General features: G+C 38.5%; 1 protein-coding gene across 2 annotated transcripts in view; it reads right to left on the minus strand.

The window, feature by feature from the left end:
• LOC129672188 (contactin-associated protein like 5-1-like) overlaps nt 1–21,533 on the minus strand; it is a 715,327-nt gene that overhangs the window by 116,674 nt on the left and 577,120 nt on the right. For both annotated transcript variants that reach the window (XM_055601503.1, XM_055601502.1), the window contains exon 14: nt 7,461–7,617. In XM_055601503.1, coding sequence (XP_055457478.1) covers nt 7,461–7,617 — 157 coding nt within the window. The remainder of the gene's footprint in view (nt 1–7,460; nt 7,618–21,533) is intronic.

Consider the following 21,533-nt stretch of genomic DNA (forward strand, 5'->3'; position numbering starts at 1 on the left):
ATTCAAACAGGGTTTTTTTTTTGTTTTGTTTTGTTTTGTTTGTTTGTTTGTTTTTTTTACATAAAACACAATCCAATAGACTAGGTTTCAGTTTGCTAATTTGCAATCATTTCCAGACTCACTCCTTAAGATTACATATCAGTCACCTTGGCAGATGCTATGGTAGCCCACAGCCTCCTCAGTTATGCACTCACAACATTTTTGTTTTATTCACACACAGCAGGTCCATCCATTGCATGGTAAATTTACCAGAAGCCCTATGTAGGTATAGTTCAGAAATATTGCTTTACTCCATGCAGAATTTAATAGTTGAAGAAAATTTTATTTCACTGGTACAGTATTTCTTTCGTAGTGTTTCTCCTTTTATTGCGCATATATATTTATTTATAGTTTTCATAAACATAAATTTAATATATAAACAATGTTGCCTCTTATAATTGATTTAGGAGTTTGTAATATTACAGAAAATAATAATATAAATAACTACATACTTTTTCAAAACTGACTACATACCACATTTGACACATGCAATGATTATTTACTAACTCAAGTAGCAATCCTCAGAGACAGCTACTTCACCTTTCTACATTTAAAAAAATAATAATAAAATCAGGACCTGAAGCCCCAAGAGGCTGAAGGATTAAATTCTTTAGTTAACAAATGATAAATATCCTGTTCCATAATAAATATTTAGTTAAGGATGTATTACAGTTAGCATTTTAACTATGACAGTGCTACCACTAATGAAAAGAAACAACTGTATGTGCATGCACTTGGCATTATCATGTCACAATATCAGCGCTATAGGCGTGTAAATAAGAAAGGATTAGCTTTTACCCTTGTACATAATGAGAATCCTGTACTTTAAAAACACAGTCATTGGAATTGTCTGAAGTCAGTTATGTGTTTTCTCATGGCCTGTGGAGGCACAAGAAAAATGAGAGGCCATCAGGAAAGAAGGGAGGAGTAGACTGTTACATCAGATCTTTCCTGCTCCCCACTTAATCAAGGACCCCAGAAAATCCTCAGCAAGAAGAGGCTGCCAAAAATCTCTCTGTGTGCAGCTTCATGAGACTTTGAGAAGCACTGACTACCTATCTTACCTTCACTGCATGAGTTACCTCTCTTGTACCTGTGGTAAAGGTTTATTTTGGCTCATGGTTCAAGAGTCCTGTTCATTATGGTGTCAGGGGTTTGTGGCAACTGGTCACAGTGCAGTCAGGATGGAAATCAGTGAATGATGGTGCCTAGCTTCCTTTTCCCATTTTACTCCACCTGGAACTCCAGGACATGGAATGGCATTTGCTTCTCAGTGGACTTAATCATGTTTATCTCTTCAGTGATTCCACATTCTCTCAAGATAACCATCCATGTTGATCATCACTATACCCATGCTATTTTCTCAAAGAGTATATGATTCTCTACATGCCAAAGCAGCCCCCTTTTGTTGGCTCTGTTGGAATCTGCATAATGACCAGTGTCCTTTCAGCGATTTTTTCTCAATATGTTACAGACTATTCAATAACAGTTCAAATATACGATTCTGGTCAATATAATAATATGTAAAGCAGTAAAAAAAGTACATATCAGAACTCAAGGATTTTGCTACTGTTAATAGCAAAAAATCAGTCATAAGTCAAATTCTCATCATGGAAGTTTGAAAATAAATGGTGATAAAGCAAAATATGAGGGACTATGCACCTATTAGAGCCAGAAGAATGTCTTAACTAGAATGTTGGGTTAGTGTAGACTGAGCCTATGGGCTACATCTGAGCTGGAGAAAAGGGAGGGAGGGTGGGACTGGGAGGAAACGAGAGAGGGGGCCACAGCCAGGATACAAATAATTGTAATAAATGATAATAATAAAATAAATAAACAAACAAACTTAAAAAAAAAGATCTTCAGGAGGTATCACCATCCCTGAGCTCAAGCTGTACTATAGAGCAACAGGTATAAAAATTGCATGGTACTGGCATAGAAAAAGAATGGTGGATTGATGGAATTAACGGAAGACCCAGAAATAAACTCATATACATACAGACACTTCATCTTTGACAAAGAAATCAAAACCATACAATTAAAAAAAGATAGCATCTTTAACAATGGTGCTGGTCTAACTGGATATCTACATGTAGAAAAATGCAAATAGATCCATACTTACCAACCTACACAAAACTAAAGTCCAAGTGTTTCAAAGATCTCAACATAAAACCAGACACACTAAACCTGTTAGAAGAAAAAGTGGGGAAAAGGCTTGAACTCATTGGCACAGGAGACAACTTCAGACAGAACACCGACAGATCAGGTTCTAAGATCAACAGTTAAAAAGTGGAACCTCATAAAACTGAAAAGCTTCTGTAAAGCAAAGACCCTGCCAACAGAACAAAACAACAGCCTACAAACTGGAAAAATATTTTCACCAACCCTATAAATGACAGAGCTAATATCCAAAATATATAAAGAACTCGGGAAATTAAACTCCAACAGACCAAATAATATAATTAAAAATGGGGTACAGACCTAAACAGAGACTTCTCAACAGAGGCATATTGAATGGTAAGAAGCACTTAAATAAATGCTCAACATCGTTAGTCATCAGGGAAATGCAAATTAAGATGACTCTGAGATTCCATCTTATACACACCAGAATGGCTAAGAAAAATATCTCAAATGACAGCACATGGTGGCAAGGATCTGGAGAAAGGGAACACTCTTCTATTGCTGGTGGGAGGGCAAACTTGTTCAATCACTTTGGAAATCAATCTGGTGCTTTCTAAGAAAACTGAAAATAGTGCTACCTCAAGACCCAGCTATACCACTCCTGAGCATATATCTGAAAGATGCTCCACACTTTAAAAAGGACATTTGCTTAGTTTTGTTCATAGCAGTTTTATTCATAATAGCCAGAAAGGGGAAACAACCTAGATGTGCCTCAACCAAAGAATAGATACAGAAATTGTGGTACATTTACAAAATGGAATACTACTCAGCTATTAAAAGCAAGGAAATCAAAAATTTAAGGCAAATGGACAGAATTAGAAAAGATTATCTTGAGTGAGGTAATCCAGAACCATAAAGACACACATGGCATATACATGCTTATAAGTAGATATTAGGTCTATAATAAAGGATAAACACACTATAGTTCACAGACCTAAAGAAGCTAAATAAGAAAGAGGAGCCTAAGGAGCATGCTTAATTCTCATTCAGAAGAGTAAACAGACACAAGAAGTTGTTGAAGAGAGGTAACATGATGGGCCCCTACCATTAATGTCCTCTGAAAGACTACCCAGCAGGGGATCAGGGATCAATGAAGATGCTGAAACTCATAGCCAAACATTGGACAAAGTCCAGGGAGTCATAGGAAAGAGTAGGGGATCAGCAGGACCCAGAGTGTAGAGCAGCTCCATAAGAAGACCAACAGAGCCAATAAATCTGGGCTCTTGGAGGCCTGTAGAGACTGATGCATCAACCAACAACCATTTTTTGGAGAAGATCTAGACCCTTTGTTCAAATGTTGCCAATAGACAGCTCAGTCTCCATGTGGGTTACCTAATAAGAGAAGCAGGGGCTACCTCTGACATGAGCTCTGTTGCCAGCTCTTTGATCCCCTCTCCTGTGGCATTATAGGGAAGTACCATTAGAGGGAAGTGATAAAAAAGATTCCATCTTACACCAGTAAGAATGGCCAAGATCATAAAATCAAGTGACAGCACATTCTGTGAGGATGTGGAGAAAGAGGAACACTCCTCCATTGCTACTGAGAATGTAAACTTGTACAATTACTTTGGAAATCAATCTGGTGCTTTCTCAGAAAATTGGGAATAGCCATACCTCAAGTCCCAGCTCTACAACTCCTGGGCATACCCTGAAAGATGCTCCACCATATAAAAAGGACATTTACTCCACCATGTTCATATCAGCTTATTTGTAATAGCCAAAAACTGGAACCTTGATGTCCTTCAACCAAAGAATCAATAAAGAAACTGTGGTACATTTACACAATGGAATGCTACTCGGCCATTAAAAACAAGAAAATCATGAAATTTGCAGGGAAATGGATGGAACTAGAAAAGACCACCTTGAGTGAGATAACACAGATCCGGAAAAACACACAGGCTCTGTGTTCACTTATAAGATTTTAGTCATATAATACAGGATAAATTCTACAATTCACAGGCCCTGAGAAGATAAGTCTGATGTACAGCTTAGGCTTTATATCAGCCCACAAGTTTGAGTAGTGTGGGATATCTCTGACATGGAATTTGTTGCCTGTTTTTTGGTCACAATATTTTACAACAGCAATAGAGAGCAAATTAAGGTGCTGGACACGACCTGTATCTAAAACTCTGGTATCCATCGGAGAAATTGTTTATTCCAGAGAGTTGGTCATATGTATACTTCTTACATGCACATAAAGAAATATAAAGAGTTAAAAATATGTATTAATCTTTGCAGTGCTAAAAGGCCTGGCAGGTGCTGGAGAAATGGCTCAATAAATCAATTGCATGAGATCCTGAGTTTGATAGCCAAACCCAGGTAAAAAACAATAAATGTAGGATGATGGTAGATGATTATTATCCGCTTGCTCTATGGAAGCAGTGACAAGTAGTTCCCCAATGATTAATGGTGGGCTAGCTTGGGTAGATCAGTGAGCCTCAGGACAAAGCAAGATGTATCTCATGAGGAAGGGCACCTGATGTTGACCTCAGTCTTCCCCACACTCAAGCATTCATGGGCATGTGCATCTGCATATATACAAGTGTGCTGGCACAGCAGGAAGTGGAAAAAAGGTACTTTGGAGAATCACTGTGATCATAGTGTAGGTGAGGAAGTTCTGCGCCTATGAATCTACAATTAATGTCTAACACCAGACCAAGTGAGTGACTCAAACTCACGAGTGAATCTGAGTGTGTGAGATCAGGATTTAGTGTGCCCCTGTCTCTGTTGTAACACAACCACCTAAAATATACACACAACTCTCCTAAGACTGAAGATGATCTCTTCTCTTGATTGATAACATGATCTAGTGTCTAAACTGGGTTATTTGAAGTGGGAAAAGCCCACTTTAAATGTGGGTGGTACCATTTTCTGGGTTAAGGCCCCAAACTGACAAAAACAGAGACAGCGACCTCAGCATCAGTATTTACCTTTCTGCTTCCTGACTGTGGGTGCAATTTAAGCAGCTGTCTCAGCCCACAGGCTGAGAACTGCTTTTTTGGGTGTTCTCTCACCTGGAACTTCCCCAGTGAGCTCCAAAGACCCACCTACCTCCATATCATCAGTGTTTGGAAACAAGACCCTGCCTCCTTTACTGGGTGCTTAAAGAACTTATGTAGATGTTAGGGATTTAGTTCAGGTTTTCATTCTTGTGTGGCAGATCCTTTAGTGACTTAGCCATAGCTTGCTGACCTGAAATAAGGTTTTTGACTAGAACTTAAGTTTCAGTAACTATTTGAACAGAAAAAGAAATTACTGCACCAAAAAGAAATTGTAGCTTGTCTTCGAGCAGCTTGATAGGCATTCTCAGCTATAACTGAGAAGCATTTTATGAAGAGAGAGAGAAATACTGCAGAAGCTTAAAAATGGCAAGCTGCTTGAAATTCAGCCTAGACCTGAAAGGTGAGTGGACACACTGCATACACATTTTCATAAATGACACAGTGAAAACGGAAAAGCTTGTCTGGAGGTAGACCTGATAGACATGAGGACTGACACATTACTTGACAGGACAGGGCTGGTGTAGGAGATCACTAGAGACTTGTTGTCCAATGGACTGGGTTTGAATTCTGGTCCTGACATTTCACAGACATGTATAACACCGAAAACTATCATTTCACTCTTCTGTAATTGCCATTTCTCGACCTCAAGGCACATATTCTTATGGAATATCAAGACTGTTGTATGAATTTTATTATAAGTAAGTCAAAGTTAGTAAGTAGAATAAAAATATTAATTTGGTGTTAGAGGTCACTAAATGGTGGTAAAGGCACTAAACATCAGTGAGAAAGAAAATAAACCATCCATGTACTTACATACCATTCTCTCAAGGCCCTTCCACAATATGCACATTTCAAAACCTAACTCAGAATCTGAATGGATAGCTTGGTAGTAAAGTGATTGTCTTAAACTTGGGGGACCTGAATTGATCCTAAGAACCCACATTAAAAGGCCAGGTGTGGTTATAAAGGCTTGTAATTCCAGCACTGGAGAGGCAGAGACAGGCAGATCAACCTAGGAAGTCAGACTTACTTGATGAGTTCTAGGCCTTGAGAGAGTCTCAATAAAAGAGAGAGAGAGAAAGAGAGAGAGAGAGAGAGAGAGAGAGAGAGAGAGAGAACAGAGCAGGTGTTTTCTGAGTAATGACAGTAAAAGCTATCTTCTAGCTTCCACACACATGCATAAACAAATGCATGGGCACTCACAAGAGAACACACACACACACACACACACACACACACACACACACTATAGGGGTATGGAGGGAAAAAAAAAACCTTACTAAATAACAAAGCTGATATTACACTGTTTTCCTTGCTTAGAATGGAAGGTTTAGAATAAAAGTGTTGGCACAAACCTCAGTGCCAACATACAAGGGCTGACTTTTTACGTTTTTTAAAAAATATATTTTGAATATGAGTATTTGCTCTTATGAATGTGAACCATGCATACTCAGTGCTCACAGAGTCCATAAAAAGGCCTTAGATCTTTGGAAATTAAAGACAGTTGTCAGCCAAACTATGGATGCTGAGAAGCAAAATCAGGTCTTATAGAAGAGCATTCACTACTCTTAATTGCACAGCCACCTCTCATGCTTCCAGGCCCCTTTTTATTTTATTTATTTTATTTTATTTTGCTTGATTTATTTTTTACTTTTTTATTATTAGTTACATTTTATTAACTCTGTATCCCAGTGTATCCTGCTCCCTCATTCCCTCCCTCCATTATCTCCTCCCTGCCCCTTTCCAAGTCCACTGATAGGAGGGGACCTCCTCCCCTTTTGTCTGGCCCTGTTTTATCAGGTATCTTCAGGACTGGCTGCAAAGTCCTCCTCTGTGGCCTAGCAGGACTGCTCCTCCCTTGGGGGGTGTGGAGGTCAAAGAGCTTGCCATTGAGTTCTTGTCAGAAATAGTCCCTGTTCCCCTTACCATGGGAAAACAATTGATTACTGAGCTACCATGGGCTTCATCTGAGCAGAGGTTCTAGGTTATATCCATACATGGTCCTTCGTGGAGTGTCAAATCTCAGAAAAGACCTCTGTGCCCAGATATATTTGGTCCTTGTGGAGCTCCTATCCTTTCCATGTCATACAAACTCCCCCTTCTTTTATATGATTCCCTACACCCTGCCGAATGTAGCCCAATTCCCACTGAATTTGTTATATGCATATTTCTCTCTTAGTAGCAATTTTGTGCAGCAGGCAACATTTCCTGTCACTGTAGGAAAACTGAAGTTCTTACCATTCATCTGTGTCGGCGTCGCAATTGCAAAAGTGTCGGATGTCCAGACAGCTCTCCTCTAGGCCACATCCGCACTGCTGGACTCCAGGAACAGAACCTCCCCAGTAAGGGTGCCGTTCATTGGACCTCCCAACCCACCAGGTGAATGGGGCTCCATCTGAAAGACAAGATGTTTCCGAAGTGAGGAGAGCAAGCTGAAAGGCTACAGAGGAGCTCATGGTGTGTGTGTGTGTGTGTGTGTGTGTGTGTGTGTGTGTGTGTGTGATATAGACTCTTCCCCTCCCTATCCCTCTCTTTTCCATACTTTCTGGATTTTATTTTTTCTTTCTTCCTTTATCTCCTTCAGTTCTCTATATGCTTTAATACATATATTTATGCACAAATATAGTGCGCATGTAAAAAGTTATTTTTATTTAAAGAAGACAGTTAAAGACTGACGAATGACAGCATTAAAGAATCAGAGTCATAAACTCAAATTGATAATAGATTTGACAGTATTACAACTAATTTAGTTGGAGCAAGTTACCAATTATAAAACCATACTTTATTTTTATATATAGCATTGCAAAATTTATAGTTTCAACAATGCATACTAGAATGATTTGATATATTTTTAAGCAAAGTAAAGAGAACTTTTCAAGTGACAAAATCCCCTTTAAAATTTTTTAAAAATTACTTTAAATGGCTCAGTGCCACATGTGTTTTCAGTGACTAGTCATGTCTGAGTGCTATTGAACCAAAAGTTAGTGGAATTAAAAAGAAAAATAAATGTTCACAACCATTACCTCAAAGGAACAACATAATTTATATACTTTTCAAGTGCCAAGATCCTCTACTTCAATACACAGAGAGATGAATTCACATATCCCTCATAAAAACAGAAAATATTACACTGAAGTCAACACTAGAAAAAATAGCTTTATATTCTCTTTCATGATCTCTGTGTTATTTCTCCTTTGTCTGTTCTTTCTCATCATTTTAGCCACCCAATATTACTCCCTCTTGGTCTTCTTTCTAAATTTTAAATCAGCTTTTAAACAAACAGCAACAATAAGAACACACACATCTCTTTCTCTCTCTTCTCTGTGTATGTGTTTGTATGTGTGTGTGTGTGCGTGTGAGAGAGAGAGAGAGAGAGAGAGAGAGAGAGAGAGAGAGAGATTCACTGTGAGATTATCCAAGACAAAATAAGACAGAAAGGGCCAAGATTGGCAAAACCTGTGTTCTTTCTGGTAGATAATGAAGAGGGTGGACATTAAAGTTATACAAAATGTAAGCACATGTAAAAGGGACCCTGATATACTTCCCATTGAAATTTTTTTGTCATAATAGCAGCAGATTAAAAATAGACTCAGTAAAAGAGAAGACGTTGAAAAATCCAAACCATGGGGAAAAGTGGTAAGGTCTTTGTGAAAAGTATAGTTATTTGGGGTGCTAATTCCCGAGAAGATCTGGAAAATCCCACCTTTATGCCACTACCACATTTGATTTAAATTCTGTACCCTCTTTAGTACTATCTTCTTAGAGTTTCATTTGTGGATGTCTTCTAAATAGTATTCTTCTCTTATGGTTATCACTAAATGATACACACATCTCCCTCATCTCAAATAGCTCAATCACCTCTAAAAACTTCAGATGAATTCCCTTTCTTCTAAACCTCTAGTTAGACAAGCCACACTCAAGCAGCCTTAACAGGTGACAGGTTACTTTATTTTAAATGTACACAAAGAAAAAAAAAGGAAGCACATGAAAGGAAACAAAAAACACTTCAATATACTTACATTTAATATGTGTGCATGACTAAAGTTTTTTTTTTTTTCTTTCAGCTTTCTTTAACCATCATTGTAAAGTAATGGAGAAATGAGACAATGAGGAAAATGAAAACCACAAGCAATATGTGGTTTGCCTTAACTCTCAACTCAGTAATATAGTGAAGGAAATGATCTACACTTTAACTACAAATTTTGGCCTTTGGAAACATTGATTTTTTTTTCTGTCAAGAGAAAACTGCTCCATAAGTGAAGAAATAAAATATTGTTACTTAATTATACTTAAAATACTGAATTATTGAACAAATATTTACTGAGTCTATTTTTAATCTGTTTGGACAGTATTTTAAGCTCTACATTATCAGGAATAAATCACAGAACAAATCAAAGCAAAGAAACAAAAAAGCATGCCTCCGAGTTTACTAACAGGGAAGATATATAAGAATTCAAATTACAGGCAGAGGAGAAATGTCAGACAGTCAAGTGATGGCCTTGCAAGCTGAGGACCTAAGAAATATATGAGAAAGAAAGAAAAGTCCAGACATAGTGTTGCTCCCCTATAATCCTCGTGTTGGGGAGGTGGAGACAGAGGGATGTCTGGGCTCCATGGCCAACTAGCTTACACTACTCAGATCTCCAGTCCAATGAGAGAGAAAACATAGTGTAGGAACACCCAAGTTTTTCTCTCTCTATTTCTCTCTCTCTCACACACACTTCTTTATAAACTATTAAAGAAAACTATTGTATCTTCTCTCCAAACATCAAAAAAGATCAAGTCAGAAATGATACTAATGATTAGGACATACCATGATGCTCCAAAGTTTCCCTCAAAGAATGTGGATATGCTATTTACAGAATATATGCATGCTTGTAGAAATATGCCTGTGCATTCAGGTGAGGGCCAGAGATGGTGTCCAGTGTCCTTCTCAACCACACTTCACTCAATTTTTGAGACATGATCTTCCCTTTAGCCTGGAATATATCAGTTCAGCTAGACAAGTTGGCCAGGAGAACCAAGGGGATGATCTTGTCTATTTTCCCGACACTGGGACTATACCCAACATTTACACTACCCCTTCTGGCTTTTTCTTTTTCTTTCTTTCTTTTATTAATGTGGATTCTGAGGATTGAAATCATTATTTCAAGACAGACACTTAACCCAAGGTGCCATCTCTCTCTCCTGAAAACATGATCCTATTTATAAAAGAACTAGGTATGAGAATACTTTGTGCAGGCATGGATTAGTTATGACCTTCCTTATATAAGAAATCCATGTAAAGTCATTGAGTGGCCTCTTCGCAAACTAGGTACGTGCACGCTCAAATCATTTTACAGGGAAGATGAGGGCATGCTCCTTTATCCACTCTGTTCCTCTAGCTTTTTTTTTTTTTTATCCATCATTAGTCCATTCACAGGAGTTTTGCCATCTCACACCACAGTATATGTTCTGGTAGTCAGGTGTGGGAACACTTTTCTTTATCATTTTTTTTACAGATATTTCATTTATTCCTTACAGAAAAAACATGCTTTAAAACTAGATTCTCATGCTCTCATTTTTATTAACAATTTGGTGAATATTTCTAGTGGTTCCCTTAAAACAGACTATGTGCTCCTGTCCACCCTGGTTTCTGTGCCTGCTCCCAACCACCCTAGGTTCCTAGGCTAAGAAACTGAGAGCCTCCTCCTTACACACAAATGCTTTAAAACTAGATTCTCCAGCTCTGAGAGCCATAATCAACATGGGAATTGTCTTGATTAGCAAGGCATAGAAAACAGCTATGTTCTTATAATCATGTCTTTGTTCATGAACCCATACTTCCTGAATCTTCAGCCAGAGCCCATCAGGTCCGTGATGTATGTGCATAACCCTCCACTTTACCCTGAACTGCCTTAATCTTCACCAACCTCTTCTAGAGCTCTTTCTGGCAGCAACATATTCAACAGTATGTCATTGCCAAATTATCTTTTAAAAGCAAACAACCACTTACAATGTGTAGTACAGATTCCCCAACCTTTGGCCTCAAAGGGTTTTCAGATTTTTTTATTTTCTAATACATATGTTAACTCTTCAATCAAACTGCACAATCCCTCATTTTGGCATTTGGAGGAAAATATCTTGTTTTAGTTTGTTTGGCTCCCCACCTTTAAAATTCTCTCCTCAAGCTGTGGTTGACCTCTGCATTTCCACATTTAGATACCTGCACTCTTAGTCTCTTGTTTGTAGAAGTTCTTCTAAATCCCTTTCTTTCTACAAACTCATCTTTGATACTTTAAATTGCAAGCATTTCTTTTCCAATAAAAATGCAGGAAATATTGATTTCATCCTATATTATATTGGCTTGTTTGTGTCAATTGCACACTAGGAAGATCTCTGATGAGATTTTAGTTCTCATAAATGATCCAAAGTAATTATAAGTGCAAATTTCCATTTTACTAGAGTTCTAGTACTCTCTGAATACCAACTCTTCACTATACGCTCTATGAATACTTTAACACCTTTGTGAATGCATTATAATGTGTATATAAACATGTGTGTCAACATGTAAACAAACATACCCATATACATAATCCAATGCACACACAGAGGTATTAGAATATTTATACTTCTCAAGATTTTCCAATCTTTAATAAACCACATAATAAATCAATAATTGTTAAATGTTGTGCAAAAGAGTAATTGTTGTATTGCTAATCAAAAATGTCTTGTGATTTGTCATATTTAGTGAGCCATCTCTAGTAATCTTTACCATTTATTAAGATAACAAACAATCTGATGAATTTTGTATCATGAGACTTTCAATATTGTTATACTAGTTTTTTTTGTAAAATGTTTGTATTAATTGACATGTAACAGGCAGTGAGAATGGCTATGTAAGGCATTCATTATTTCTATCTATTAATGTACTATGCATCACTGAAAGAGCATACAATGTTAATCATTAATTAATATTCTTCATTTTAACCTACTATGGTCTTTATATTTTCACTTTGGCAATCAATTAACATGCATCTTAATTTCTTTTAGGTTCTATAATGGAATAGAATGGGCTGTAGAACATAGAGATTTCAGTTGCATAGTTCTCCATAGCCATAACAAAGAAGAGTAATACAACTTCCCATTACAGTCTGCCACAGTTTTCTCTTTGGTCTATTGTCATATACTCCTAGGCTGATCCAGAAGCAGCAGCAGAGTGTACAGCCCCATCCTGCACTACCTACAGCTTCAAAAGGGGAATTCCTTTCAGAGCTTGCAGCAAAACAAATCCTCTGACCCTTTTCTTATCATACAGTGAAAGGTATATTATATTTCCAGGAACTGGAAAGAGCTGTATGGTTATAAACATTTCCTTCTCTTGAAGAAAATTCAAGTCTGGACTCCAGCACCTATAACTCCAACTTTAGGGGATCTGATGTCATCTTCTGCTCTTCCTGGGCATGCATATACACATGTACAGAGAAAGAGAGAGAGAGAGAGAGACTGACAGATTGACAGACAGAGAAAGATATGGGGAGAGGAGGAGGAAAGGATGGAGAGTGGAAGAGAGACAGAAAGGAAATAAATCACCACCAACAAAACACCTTCTAATCACACCTAGTGAAGTAACAGAGAGACAACATCCTGTAGTTGTAATTAAGCTCATTCTCAATTCTCATGCACGAGTCTTGTATAATTCCATACACAAGTCTCTGGGAATTTTCTTCCTTGTTCTGACATGTTTACATATAAGTAATAACATACATTGATGTACTAAGTAAGGACATGGTATTTATTTACATTCTATCTATACTTCATACATGGTCTGAGGTCAATTTTATGTAATATTGTCAGTGCCATCAGCATTTTGGCTACAGATAATGACATCGGATGTAGAATTTTCTAGTTGTCTCATCATGTTGTTTTAGATTTAGAAGACTATAGCTTTCTGATCTCTCCACTAAGGTCGTTCAGCTCATGAGGGAAAAGACATAACTTAAGACTGCATTGTCAGTTATACATATCTTTCTGCCTAGGACATTGCCTCTTTTGTTACATGGAGCTAAGCGAATTTGTTCAGTAAAATCCCCAGCTTAACCGAGTCTGTGATATTGTTTTTCTGAGTGGTTCTATGTAACTTTAATGTCACCATGGTGTGAAAATGTTACATATTTAGCCCCAAAAGAAATGGCAGTTGAAGCTTATCACATGCCAGGAGGAACCATTAGTATACTTAACCACTAAAATAATTTCAGCAGCATCAGCATATTTAATAAGGTAACTGAGTATTAAGGTACTCAGTCATATTACTGGGTTGAGCTAATTGATGTGTGAAGACCCACTCTGCTTCCTGGCATAGATGCAATATGGCAGCTGCCTTACATTACCCCAGCCATGCCTTCAGTTCAATGAAATACTGTAGTTTCTAACTGCAGAAAAAAAAAAAAAAACAAAAACAAAAACAAACCGATTTGTGGTAGACAATGTTAAATGTAGACTTGACAGAAGCCAGAATCACATGGGAGATTGGCCTCTAGGAAGGTATGTGAGGCACTCTCTTGACTTTGTTAACTGAAGTACAAAGACCTGAGTACTATGGATGACACTATACCCTGGCTGGGATCCTGGATTTATATCAGTGCAGAAAGGAGCTGAGCAGTGACATACATTCATCCTTTCTACTTCCAAAGTGTGGATTTAATGAGCAGCTGTTTCAAGCTCCTCTTGCTTGATTTTCCCCCATGATAGACTATAATCTCTTAGTTTGAGATAAAATGAGCCTTTTTCCCCTAGTTGCTTTTGTCAACATATTTTATCACAGCAAGAGAAAAAGCAACTAAGATACCTTTTATTTTAAAGACATTTTTAATCAAGATTTTGTCAAAGCAAAAAGGAATGTAACTGTTCATTTACTTTGTATGATACAGGCAATATTGGATTTGGTAACTTGTACTTTGACATATCTTTACATAGTCACACAATACAGAAAAAGAAATGACAGAGAAGTAAGGCAGGCAGGACCACACTGTCACACTCATTCATTGACAACTGGCCTGTGGGGAGTTTGTCTGAATGTTTTTTACAATATTTTCTTGGTGGTCTTCTAAAGTTGAAAAGTCATCTTTCTTCATCATGTCCCTTCCTTCATCTTCAACATCAGATAGGGATGTTGATGGAGGCAAAATAATGTTTCACCTTTAGATATTTTATGTCTATAGATTGAGGTTTTAATGTTCTACTTTCTTCTCATAAGAACATGGCCAGTATGGGAAGAAAATGGGAACACAGGCGAGAGCAAAAACCTTTCCTCTCCATCTTCCAATTCATTTAGATTAAAGATGTGATACAGCTAAAAATGAGTTAGCTCTGAGGTTAATAATGCCACATTCAGAAGGATGTAATACTTATTGAGGGAGTGAGCAAGTGATTTGAAATTTCTCCAATAAAGATGACTAAAGTGTCTCTATGCATCCATTCAGGTACATGGACACTTTTAAGTCTCTTTCCTGAAGTATATGTAACTACCAGGTAATAAACAAGAACATAAACTTTAGAGGAGGTGATATTGATGTTCCATTTAAGACTGAACATTCAGCGTCACTTATTCTCAACATTTAGACCAGTGGCCTGACTTAGCATTAACCATCACCCTACTGAAAACAAACCTCCTTTGAAAAAGACTGAAAGCAGCCCTAATCAATGGTATAATTGTAAATGTTTACAGCCTCATGGTAAAGAGCATTGAAGAAGCTGTGGGAGGAAGTGAGAGGTTTGGGATGGGAAGGAATGTTGTTTGATGCTGTCTTCTGTACTTATGCCTGCTGCACTCATGACCTCAGCACCAATGCCTACCTGAACAAGACAGGCCCAAGTGCACAAGAGCGTGACCAGTAATCTTGCATCATGCATAATGATACATGTGTGTGCACACAAGGGTCAGTGCGATGGTTCAGTGAGTGAAAACACTTACTCCCAAGCCAGAAAACATCAGTTTGATTCATAGAACCCACAGAGTAGAAGAAGAAAACCAACTCCTGCAAGCTAGATATCCTCTGACATCCACATGCATGTCGCGGCATTCTCTTCTTCTTTCAGACAAACCATTAACAAAACAAAACAAAACATGAAACCTGGAGGGGACTCGCTTAGAATAACGCATTAGGTGGAAGAAAAATGGTGATAAGAGAGGATAATGGGTAAATATGATCAGGTGGTATATATGTATATATGTATATATATACATATATATTCACATTCAGCAGGAATGTGAATATATATATATACATATATACATATATATTCACATTCCTGCTTCTCTTCCTATTTCACTATTCCTTTAGATGAGCACAGCTTGCAATGTTGATTTCACACTTTCTCAGTATCTTTCCCAAACTTACAGGCCCTTAACAGCTTTACCAGACTCCTGCTGGGGGCATTGTTGATTCTCTTAAGTGATATATTGCAGACCTCAATGTTACATGCACTAAATTAGAATTTCCTGACAGAATTATTGATTTTAGAGAAAGCTTCTCAGATACAAGTACTATGGTTTGCAGGGGTACTGTGTTAATCCATTTTCTCTCCCTCTCTCTGTATGTATGTGTGTGTGTTTCTGTTTGTGTGTATGTGTTTCAACATACTTAAGGCAATGTTTACTGGGTGCTCTAGGCAAGTCCTACTGTTCCATATGCTGAAATGCAATTTTCAGCACTTCCAAGAATTCTATGGGTGTTACACTGATACCAATCCTCTTTAATCTGAAAGAATCATCCCCTAGAAAGGCACTGTCTGGCAGCAGGCAGCCTCTGGCCTTCTTATTGACACATCTTATGCACACTTTTTGGCTCCATTCTCTTGGAAATGCCATCACAAAGGAAGCAATTTGGATTCTCGCCCCTTAAATTTTCTGTCCTCCTTCTGAAAGCAGGATCATTTGTTATCACAGTTAAATGAGATGGTGTCCCTGGTCAGGCTAATTACAGAACACAAGCAAGGCCAGATTAAAACTGTGAGGAGAGCATGTGAAATTAAGAATCATTTTCTAGAGCAGTGGTTCTCAATTTGCGGGTCATGACCCTTTGGGGGTCAAAGGGCCCTTTCTCAGAAGTTGCCTAAGACCATCAGAAAACACAAATTTTTATTTTATGATTCATAGCAGTAGCAACATTACTGTTATAAAGTAGCAAGAAAATAATTTTATGGCTAGAGACCTCCACAATAGAGGAACTGTTTTAAAGCGTTGCAGCATTAGGAAAGTTGAGAATCATTGCTATAGAAAATAAGCACCAAGGGTTACTAGGGCAGGTTATTCATGAGTCATGCAGGGAATTAGGCCAATAGAGAACACTGGTGGAATATTACAGAATATTACAGAATTGCCCTAAGATGACTCCCAAAGAAGCAGGTATCCATAGCTTACTGGAAAACACAAAGAAACCAAAGATCCTCCTTTCATTTCCTTGTGTTCTGAGTATGTATTTTACTGTCAGCTAATTTGTGTCCATTTTATCTTTATTTAAGACTTGACTTTTCTTAAAAGACAGCATCTTGAACAAATGATGCTGGTCTAATTGGATGTCTACATGTAGAAAAATGCAAATAGATCCATACTTATCACCCTGCACAAAACTGAAGTCCAAGTGGATCAAAGACCTCAATATAAAACCGGACACACTACACCGTTTAGAGGAAAAATTGGGGAAGAACATTGAACTCATTGGCACAGGAGACAACTTCCTGAACAGAACACCAACAGCACAGGCTCTAAGAGCAACAATCAATAAATGGGACCTCATGAAACTGAAAAGTGTCTGTAAAGCAAAGGACACTGTTGTTAGAACAAAACAACAGCCTACAGACTGGGAAAGGATCTTCACCAACCCTATATCTGACAGAAGACTAATATATATAATATATATCCCAAGAAGTTTTTTCTTTTTTTAATTAATATTTTTTTATTTTTAAATAATTTTATACATTCACTTGTATCCCAGCTGTAGCCCACTTCCTCTTTCCCTCCCAATACTCCCCTTCTTCCCTCATCTCCTCCCTGCCCCTCTCCCTCTCCGAGTCCACTGAGAGAGGGTGTCCTCCTCTCCCTTCATCCTGCCGCAGCCCATCAGGTATCCTCAGGATGGTTGCAATGTCCTTATCTGTGGCCCAGCAAGGCTGCTCCTCCCTCAGGGGGGAGGGGAAGCTCATGAGTTCATGTCAGAAACAGTCCCGTCCCTCTCACTAGGGAGCCCACTTGGACACTGAGCTACCATGGGCCATGTCTGAGCAGGGGTTGTAGGTTATATCCATGCATGGTCCTTGGTAGGATAAACAGTCTTATAGAAGACCCCTGTGCTCAGATACACCTGGACCCCGTGGGGCTCCCTGTCTCCTCTAAGATATACTAATTCCTCCTTCCTTCATATGACTCCCTATACTCTGATGAAGGCTCGGTCATGGGTCTCAGCATCTGCTCTGATACAAGAACTCAAGAAGTTAAACAACAATGAATCAAGTAATCCAATTAAAAAATGGAGTACAGAGCTAAACAGAGAATTCTCAATAGAGGAATATCGAATGGCAGAGAAACACTTAAAGAAATGTTCAACATCCTTAGTAATAAGGGAAATGCAAATCAAAATGATCCTGAGATTTCACCTTAAACCCAACAGAATGGCTAAGATCAAAAACTCAATTGACAACACATGCTGGAGAGGTTGTGGAGAAAGGGGAACCCTCCTTCACTGCTGGTGGGAATGTAAACTTGTACAACCACTCTGCAAAGCAATCTGGCACTTCCTCAGACAATGAGGAATAGTGCTTCCTCAAGATCCAGCTATACCACTCCTAGGCATATACCCAAGAGAGTCTCAAGTACACAATAAGGATATCTGTTCAACCATGTTTGTAGCAGCCTTATTTGTAATAGCCAGAAGCTGGAACCAGCTGAGATGCCCCTCAGTGGAGGAATAGATACAGAAATTGTGGTACATCACACAATGGAATATTACTCAGCAATAAAAAACAAAGAAATCATGAAATTTGCAGGTAAATGGTGGGATCTGGAAAAGATCATCCTGAGTGAGGTATCCCAGAAGCAGAAAGACACACACGGTATATACTCACTCATATAGACATGTAATATATGATGAACCTACTAAAATCTGTACAGCTAAAACACTAATCAAGAGGGAGGACTCTGGCAAAAATGCTCAATCCTTATCCAGAAAGGCAAAGAGGATGAACATCAGAAGAAGGAGAAAAGAGGGAACAAGTCAGGAGCCTGACACAGAGGACCTCTGAAAGGCTCTGCCCTGCAGACTATCAAGGCAGATGCTGAGACTTATGGGAAACCTTTGGGCAGAGTGCAGGGAATCTTAGGAAAGAAGTGGGAAACAGTAAGATCTGGAGAGGACAGGAACTCCACAAGGAGAGAAACAGAACCAAAAAATCTGAGAACAGGGGTCTTTCCTGAGACTGATACTCCAACCAAGGACTATGCATGGAGAAAACCTAAGACCCCTGCACAGATGTAGCCCATGGCAGTTCAGTATCCAAGTGGGTTCCATTGTAATAGGAACAGGGACTGTCTGTGACATGAACTGATTGGCCTGCTCTTTAATTACCTCCCCCTGAGGGGGAAGCAGCATTACCAGGCCACAGAAGAAGACAATGCAGCCACTCCTGATGATACCTAATTGACCAGGATCAGAAGGAAGGAAAAGAATTTCTCACCTATTAGTGGACTTGGGGAGTGGCATGCATGTAGAGGGTGGATGAAGAGATGGGAGGAAGGAGGGAACCACAGGGGGGGATACAAAGTGAATAAAGTGTAATTAATAAAGAATTTTTAAAAATTGCCAAACAAAAAAAAAAAAAAGAAAAAAAAAGAAAATGTATGCATGTGTTTGTTTCCAACTCATTTGGGACATTCTTGATAGCAATAGTGTATATTTATACACACATATTTATTTGATAATTTTTTGAACAGGAACAGGATACAGAGAAACAGACATTTTTACTATCATTAAGTAGTTTGTAGTGTTCCATAGTTAAAATAGAAATATATTTGGCTGGGAAGATAGCTTAGTGAGTAAAATACTTGTCATGTATATGTGTGGAACAAAGATCAAATCTGTAGAACACATGTAAAGTGGGCATTGTAATATGCTATGTTAGTCTTACTTCTCCTGGTGAAAACTTCTAGAAGCTTGAAGGAACCAACTTTCCCGATGTACACAGCGCCAACAACTCCTGTGTTAAACAAGGAGCAAGGGGAGGGCTAACACATGAGAATGCCCTCTTACCTGCACACACACATACACACTCACTATGATACATACACATTTACTTAATCTTCTACAATATGTATAGGCCACTTGAATTGAGTATCATCCTTCCCCAGGCCATTTAAGAGGCAGAGAATGGCTAAGGGTGGGATAGCAATACCACGTGAATGTGTCACATGAATGTCTGTGCCACTGTAAATCTCACTCTTCCAGGAACAAAACTGCAGCTGAGAAGCTGGGTCAGTTGGGGAAATGTTTGCCATCCAAAGAATTGAATGTAAACCACACAAATCTACTTTCTTAGGACCAAGCAGTTTCTTTCCTGGCATCATTCTGCCATGCATAAAAATAGACTGCCTGCCTCCTGTCACTCATATACCTAAATTCTCTATTTTAGTGATTGGCATATAATGCCATAATGCCTTTAGACCTTGTGACCCAAACTTCAAGTAGCTGATATGTATTTGCTTGAAGAGTCAAGGATCAGGATAGAAGTGGCTTGAAACACTAAAAAATAGCCTCAGAAAATAACACATTGGTGCAGTGAAGGCGAATTTTGAGAACTAACCCAGTAAAAAAATCTATGGGGTCACTTATTTAATGAGGAGGCCACAGCTGTCTGTATCAAATGGGCATGTGAACCTTCAGAGGCGACAATAGTTAAAAATAACTAGGGATGTTATTTATTACCACCAGTTAGAGGTCACGCATGGAAAAACAGGTGTAAATAGTAAATTAGGTTAACTAGCTTGTATACACCCAAAACGCTCTTCCCAGGATATTCTTTCTAGTGAGTAACTTGAAAACACCACCCCTCGTTAAGCTCGGTCTCTGTGTCAGCATCACACAACTTTCCCTTACGGCCCACAGATTCTGTCTGGCTCCTACACTTTTCAGAGCTTGTGGTCATATTACATCTTGTTATTTTTAGGTATTTGCTTGCTTCCTTGTTCATCCTAAGATAGACTGAGATGACCAATGAAAATTTGTGGTGTTATCTCTCTCTGTGTGTATGCGTGTGTGTGTGTGTGTGTGTGTGTGTAGGTATAGGTGCAATGGTTTCTTGTTTGTTCACGTTATGTACATGGTATTCGCTGGCCTCTGAGCTTCCAGGGAGTCTTCTGACTAGGTCCCCCATCGCCGCGTAGTATTGCTAGGCCTGCAGACACGCACTACTACACCTACATTTTACATGGATTCTGGGGATCCAAACTCAGGTCCTGACATTTGTGCAGTCAGAGCTTACTAACCCGTCTCCTAAGGACAATGCTTTGTTATTAATTATGAATTTCTATATATCAGACACCCCGTAAGTGATATTTTGGTCAACCGTGAGTCGTTATGTAAAACAGCAACTAAGTCTATCAGTCCTTTCTTACTTCCAAAAATGGGTCCTAGATTTCATCAAATATGTTAGCAACTATTAAAGGAAATTGACCATCACCTTTTAGAGAATAAATTGAGTTTGCACATAGCTGAGGTCGTTTTTTAACCAATTTCATAATGTAACATTTATCAAACTCTTTGAATAATTAATTTCAAATGGTTTCCTTACCACAACTCCATTTATTTCTGCATATTCATGTGGGGAAAACCTATTCTGTTTTCCCATGGTACAGTGTATACACAGGTATGGGTGAGGATCAGCAACTACTGTCAAGAACATCATACAGCCTTGATAGAGTGGGAACAACTAAAGGAGAAATAAATTAGGTCCTAATCTGTGGCAATTCATGAAAAGTAGGATGAAGTTCATTGACCTTAGAGTGAGAATTAGGATGAAAGTTTAGAGCAAGTGACACATTAAGATCAGAAGAGAATTTTCGGTGTGGTGGTTTGAATGAGAAATGGGCCCAAAGGCTAATGTATTTGAGCCCTCATTCCCCGAAGTGGTGCTGTTTAGTCAAGTTGTAGAACCTTTAGAGTGTGGAGGCTTGCTGGAGGAACTACATTACTGGAGGCTAGCATTCTGGGGTTGTATCTTCATCTTCCTTTCTCTCTGTTTCCTTCATGTGGATGAAATGAGATCTCTTGGCTTCCTGCTCTT

Source organism: Psammomys obesus, unplaced genomic scaffold (assembly GCF_907164565.1).
Source record: "Psammomys obesus unplaced genomic scaffold, mPsaObe1.curated_primary_1811, whole genome shotgun sequence".
NCBI lineage: Eukaryota > Metazoa > Chordata > Mammalia > Rodentia > Muridae > Psammomys > Psammomys obesus.